This window comes from Chiloscyllium plagiosum, chromosome 2, assembly GCF_004010195.1.
Source record: "Chiloscyllium plagiosum isolate BGI_BamShark_2017 chromosome 2, ASM401019v2, whole genome shotgun sequence".
Taxonomy (NCBI): Eukaryota; Metazoa; Chordata; class Chondrichthyes; order Orectolobiformes; family Hemiscylliidae; genus Chiloscyllium; species Chiloscyllium plagiosum.
Genome location: NC_057711.1, coordinates 24,209,056 through 24,216,110, shown reverse-complemented (window position 1 = coordinate 24,216,110; position 7,055 = coordinate 24,209,056). Strand labels below are relative to the sequence as shown.

The 7,055-nt window shown below is 39.9% G+C and overlaps 1 protein-coding gene across 3 annotated transcripts in view; it reads left to right on the top strand.

The window, feature by feature from the left end:
- rwdd (RWD domain containing 4) overlaps positions 1-4,870 on the top strand; it is a 17,145-nt gene extending 12,275 nt beyond the window's left edge. For 2 of the 3 annotated variants that reach the window (XM_043705313.1, XM_043705308.1), the window contains one exon: positions 4,302-4,870. In XM_043705313.1, coding sequence (XP_043561248.1) covers positions 4,302-4,334 — 33 coding nt within the window. In that variant the 3' untranslated portion in view covers positions 4,335-4,870. The other variant, XM_043705312.1, reaches the window with a different exon arrangement.
- The last annotated feature ends 2,185 nt before the right edge of the window (positions 4,871-7,055 follow it).

Genomic DNA, 7,055 nt, shown 5'->3' with positions numbered 1-7,055 from the left:
AGGGTGGTACGGGTATGGAATGAGCTGCCAGGGGAAGTGGCGGAGGCTGGTACAATTGCAACATTTAAGAGGCATTTGGATGGGTATATGAATAGGAAGGGTTTGGAGGGATTTGGGCCGGGTGCTGGCAGGTGGGACTAGATTGGGTTGGGATATCTGGTTGGCATGGACGGGTTGGACCAAAGGGTCTGTTTCCATGCTGTACATCTCTGACTCTGACTCTAAATCCCATGCAGCTGTGGGGCGAATTTTCAAACTCCACATAGACAGGTCCCCATGGGTGGAATTGAGCCCAGGTCGCTAGCAATGTGAGGCAGCAGTGCTAACGACTGAGCAATCATGCTGCCCCTTTCTGACTAAAACCTATCTAATTTAGCCTGGAATATATTCAATGATCCAGAAACCACTGAGAGAGAATGTCAAAGATGAATGAACGTCAGAGAAGGAATTCCTCCTCATTTCCATCTAGCCCTTATACTGTGCCCCCTATATCTAGACAACATCATGAAAGAAAGAGGAAAATAGATAAGTTGCAATTAATTTAAAGTCAAAGTTATTGCTACACATTAGTTCACGTAAATGAAATCTCAGTGAATAAATGTCCACTAGAGGTCCTTCCAGTTGGCTGTGCACATAAATCCCCTTCGTAGAACCCCATTAGTCAAATTGCAAATGAAGGTGCAGTAGTAGAAAACTGGCAATTGGCCCACTTTTCAGGCATTTCTTTCCATAAATTATTGATATAACAGATTTTTAAAAGGGCACAAATGGAGCTCAGCATTGCTGATCATTGAATTTGCAGGCGGACAGTGAAGGGAATTTTTTTTTAAAAAGATGGGAGTGTAGCATTATTGGTTGAGGAATCAATTCCAGCTTGAAAAGGGACTATGCATGAAATGAATTGTCAAATGAAGTGATGAGGGTTGAGCTTCAATAACAAAAAAGGCAGCCATGCTGCTGGAATACTATAGACCTCCAAATAGTGAGGAGGAAATAGAATAGCATATATGTAGGCAAAATTCTAAGTGCAAAAACAGTAGAACAATAATTGTGAGAGACATCAACTACTTAATTGCTTGCAGCAGATGATATTTTTCTTTTTAATTCTTTGATGTGGTGTGGATGTCACTGGCAAAGTCAGCGTTTGCTGCCAGTCAGTATTTATCCTTGAATTGAATGGCTTGCTAGACTATTTCAGAACAGTTGATTCAATCTCATTGCTGTGGACCTGGAATCACATCTGACCCTAATCAGGTAAAAATGACATATTTCTTTCCTTTAAAGGGCATTAGAAAATGATCCTCAAATGATGTCCAGACATCCTTTAACAGCCCAAGATACAACCCATCAGCCCTGGTGAATTATTCACCTTTAATTAGATTAGATTAGATTACTTACAATCTGGAAACAGGCCCTTCAGCCAACAAGTCCACACCGACCTGCCGAAGCGCAACCCACCCAGACCCATTCCCTCACATTTACCCCTTCACCTAACACTATGGGCAATTTAGCATGGCCGATTCACATTTTTTTGGACTGTGGGAGGAAACCAGAGCACCCGGAGGAAACCATGCAGAGAGAATGTGCAAACTCCACACAGACAGTTGCCTGAGCCGGGAATTGAACCCGGGTCTCTGGCGGTGTGAGGCAGCAGTGCTAACCACTGTGCTAGAGACCCGTCCAATCTGTCATTCCTTCCAGTACTACTTCCTGTGTTATCCTTTTCATATCTAATACCTCACTGGCCTTTTTGATAATGTCTGCATGCATTTTTTCCCAACCTATTCACTTGCCTTCTTCCTGTAACCTTTGATCCCTTTACTAATCATGAATATATCTATTTATGTCTTAAATACACACATTGACTTGGCCTCCACGGATTTGTCACCCTCTGGCTGAAGAAATTCCTCCTCATCTCAGTTCTAAAGCAGCACCCTGTCACTCTGAGGATGTGACCTTGGGTTCTAATCTCTCCTACAGGGTGGAAACACTGTCTCCATGTCCACTCTATCCAGGCATCTTATTATTTTGTAAGTTTCAATCAGAAAATTCCCCTCCCATTGTGTTATAAACTCCATCGAGTACAGACCTAGAATCCTCAACTACTCCTTGTATAACAAGCCGCTCATTCTTGGGATAATTCATGTGAACCTCCTCTGGATTCACTCCAGTGTCAGCACATCCTTCCTTAGATACAGAGCCCAAAGCTGCTTCAAAATTTCAAATGTGATCTGACCAGAGCCTTACACAGCCTCAGTAGTACATACCTGCTCTTGTTTTCTAGCCCTCCTAAAATGATTGCTAATGTTGCATTTATCTTCCTAATTGCCAACTGAACATGTCTGTTAACCTTAGGAGTCCTTGTTCAGGATTCTCTTAAGTCCCTTTGTGCTTCAGATTTCCAATGCCTTTCCACATTTAGAAAAAAGTCCATGCTTCCATTCTTCCCACTAAAGTGCGTAACCTAACACTTTCCCATATTGTATCCTATCTCCCACTTCTGGTTAAATCACAACTAGAGTTCTGGTCTCTATTACGTGACAGCAATAATGGCTCTGAAGAAAGTAGAATGGAAATTTAAAACTGTTGTCAGAACTTGAAAATTGCAGCAAGTAGGACAGATTGGATAGAATAGGTTTGCTTTCCTTAGAGCAGAGAACGTTGAGGGGTGATGAAATGTACAAATTGAGGGGCTGAGGAAAAAGTGGTTAGCAAAGACAGGTTTCCCCTCTTACTAAAATCAATTACCATGAGGTGCAGATTTAAGGTTATTAATAGTAGGATTAAAGTTTTTTTCATCCAGACAGTGGTGCATGTCTAGGATTTGCTGCCAAGTTTCACGGTAGAGGAAGAAATTCTACACTTTTGTTTTTAAAAGGTACCTGGATATACAGCTGAAGTACTGTAATCTGGAAAACAACACACCGCGTGCTGGGAGGTAGAATTCTGTTGGGTGGTTAGTTTTATTATTTGCTGAGCTGAATGATTTTTTTCTGTGACGGCACAGTGGCACAGTGGTTAGCACTGCTGCCTCACAGTGCCAGAGACCCGGGTTCAATTCCCGACTCAGGTGACTGACTGTGTGGAGTTTGCACATTCTCCGGTTTCCTCCCACAGTCCAAAGATGTGCACGTCAGGTGAATTGGCCATGCTAAATTGCCCGTAGTGTTAGGTAAAGGTACGGGAATGGGTGGGTTACGCTTCGGCGGGTCGGTGTGGACTTGTTGGGCCGAAGGGCCTGTTTCCACACTGTACGTAATCTAATCTGTACGTAATCTAATTACTTTTCTGTGGTTCTAAATCAGATTTTGCAGAGAGATTGAGATCAGAAACCCACATTGGGTTAAATTTAGAGCTATTTGTAATCTGTTCTCTTCTGGGGTTACATGTAGATTGACTGACTGAAATCTCCATGATTAAACCCAGCAGTTTCAGACATTTGACATGGAGTTTGGGTTGTGATACACTGGTAATGAGATAGGTTCAATAACCATTGAGATTTGTAACTGTGGAGCCATTCGCACCAAGTCAAACCTAATGGGTTTCACTGTGTGGCTGTTCTGATGAATGGTCACTGAACTCAAAATGTTAACTCTGTTTCTGTCTCTGTAGTGTTGCCAGACCTAATAAGTTTCTCCAGCATTTTTTTTTTACTTGTTTTAGATTTCCAGTATCTGCAGTTCTTTTGGTTTTATTATTGGTTTCAATGGCTTTGTTTTAAACCAACACCAGCTGGGAATACATTGTCTGGTGTTTCTATTTTCCAGCTTGACTAGAATGTTCATACAAATAGGAAGTGTGACATTCCATAGCAATGCTGAGTTCTGTTTTGTTCTGGTGAAAATTTCTGAAAGTAGCCATTTCCCATTGTGTGTTCGCCTTTTTATTTAAATAAAAGTATTTAAGCAAAATTACATTTCTTAAAAATTAGACTTTCTCTTCCTGCTCTCTGGACATGACATACTATGTATAGTTGTCCTCCTTTATCTACCTTGCATCTTGCATCCTCAAAGAATTCTAATGAATGTGTCAAGCCTGATTTTCCTTTTGCAAGATTGTATTGACTCAGTTTGGTTGTATTATGATTTTCCACATGTCTTCAATGTGTTCTTGTACTTTGCACAACAATTTCCTGCTTTTTGTCCCCCTTCTTTCTTTAATAGTCATGTTATATTTATCCTAAAGATCATGTTATTTAAAAAAGTGAGTTACAAAGTGATTAAAACCAGTTTTGGAAATTTATTCACCAGCCTCAATGTTTTGGTTTCATTTCCTAATATCTTTTATTTTTTTCCCCCTAGTTAAGCAAAACTGGCAGCAAGGATGAGGAGTGACCAAGGTTATGGACTGGCGTTAACTAGAATGTCAGATTTATTTTTGCTGGAGCACATTCATTTTTCCTGTTTGTGTGGAAAACCTCTTTGATAAAATTACAGCATCCATTTAGTATGAAATCAATTGTGGGTTATGTTTTACTCTACAGACTAACTGCACATTTTGAAGGCAATTGTTGCACTAAATCTGACACTCAAATTAGTCTGTCTATTTACAAAGCAAAATAAATATAAAATAAATTGAACTATTAAGTTGGACACATGGTAACAGATTGCTTTGTTGCACATACTTCTAGTGGAGCATACCTCTGTTAGGCATGTTTTTAATTAGAAAACCATGGCTGAATATTTTCCTGAACAACACTGTTAAGCTGGTGACCTGTCTGCAACCATGCTAACTGTTGCTGTTTTAACAAAGGTATTATGGACTATATTTCTTCATCTGTCATCTCCCCCTTTTTGATACTCTGACTTACCGTCATGAGGAAATCAACTGAAAATATTCAGGAATCGAATAAAGTTTTTAATATTTTTTATTGCATGGCCTCTTATTAAAAGCTTTCATTGCATATGCAGTCATGATCGGTGCATGTTATCTACCAAGATGTCAGGATTATAATTGACACAGATATATTGGTATGTTATTGCAGGTCATTTTGATGGGAAAGTTGTTAAAAAGATTTGCACATTAATGGCAGGCAATGATTAATGCATACCTGGGTGCCTGAAGGCCTGTTAGTTACTAGTGGATTTTTGGTCCTTGGTGCACTAAGTGATTGATAGAAAGTAATTGTAAGCAAATTTTAATATTTAACACCCATGCCGAATTGACAGTAATGCCAGATGGTACATACAAATTTACATCTATTGAAAAAGATCTTTACGAGCTTGATCAGTGAGCAAAAAAAAGATGCAATTACATTGATTTAATTTATTCATTCACGGGATGCCAGTATTTTTGGAAAGGTCAACATCTGGTCACAAATATACATAAATTTGGAGATGGAAACCAAATGTAATAAGAGCAAACTTGTGAATATGGGAAGCTAAGTGGGAATGTGCTGTGAGGAGATGTAAAGCAATTCAGGAGAGTTGAGACAGACTTGGACAATTGGCTAGAACATCACAGATGGAATGTAATGTGGAAAAATGTGAGGCTATCCACTTTGGAATGAGAAGCAGTATTTCTTTGCAGCTGAGTATTTCTTAAATGATAAGAGATTGAAAAGTGTAGATGTACAAAATTACATAGATGTCACTGAGGCCACTGAAAGCTAACATGCAGGGGCAGCAAGTCTTTAAGACGATAAGACATAAGAGCAGAGTAGACCAATCAGCCCATCGAGCCTGCACAATCATTCAATAAGAGTGTGGCTGATCTGATAATCCTTAAGTCCACTTTCCTGCCTTTTTCCTGTAATTCTTCATTTTCTTACTTATTAAAAATCTGTGTATCTCGGCCTTGAATATATTTAATGACTGGATCTCAACAGCCATCTGTGGTCAAGAGTTGTGCAGATGCATTACCCTCTCAGAAAAGAGATTTCTCCTGTCTGTGTTAAACGTGCATCCCTTATTCTGAATTTCTTTTATACTCAGTTGTGGGACATGGGGATCACTGGCTGTACTAGCATTTATTGCCTGTCCCTTGTTGCCCTTGAGAAGTGGGGTGGTAAGCTGCCTTCTGGAAATGTTGCAGTCTACATGCTGTAGGTTGACCCACAATGCCATTGGGGAGAAAATTTCAGGATTTTGACTCAGCAACAGGAAAGGAACAGTGATATGCTTTCAAGTCAGGATGATGATTGGTTTGCAGGGGAATTTTTCAGGTGGTAGTGTTCCCTTATATCTTCTGCCCTTGTCCTTCTAGATGGAAATGTTTGTGGGATTGGAAATTGCTGTTTAAAGATCTTTGGCAACTATCTTATGCTCTCTGGTCCTAGATCCAATGTGAGTAGATAAGGGGCCAAATCTCTTTACAGTATTGCAGCTGTGGTGTGACTGATGTCATGTATAGGTTTTCTAAATCTATCTACTTTTATGTTGCACTTTAGGGAGATTAATACAATGTTAGTCTTTATTGCCAGAAGATTCATGTATAAGTGTAGTGAAGTCTAGCTTCAATTGTGTAGGATTTTGGTTAGATCACACCTGCAGATATTGTGTGCAGGTTTGTGTCCTCTTATCTAAAGGAAAGCTATTATTTCCATAGAGAGAGAACAACAAAGCTTGACAGACTTGTCAATAGGTGTGGAGATGGAGAAGCACAGCAGGTCAGACAGCATCGGAAGAGCAGGAAAGTCAACATTTCAGGCCGTAACCCTTCGAGCATCTGCAGTCCTTACTGTCTCCTCGATCAGACATGTCCATGGGAGGCAGGACTGACTTATGCAGACAGAGAGGGAAAAATGGGCCTGTATTCTCTAGCATTTTGAAGACTGAGAGGTGATTTTAATGAAACCTACAAAATACCTAAAGGAATTGATAGCATAAATACAAGTAAGGAAGTGAACTGGAAGCGCAACTCAAATTAAGGGGATGATACTAAGATTCTGGGTGAGAATTTCTTTTTGTTTGTCTTGGTGTGTGTCGCTGGGGCCATCCTGTAAAGTATAAACTATTGTGTTATAGAACTTCTCAATTCAATCTTGATGAAACCCAGTATATCTAAGCTGCCAGATCAACTTTTCCCATGCAGTGCCTCTGGAGTGCTGCATGCTA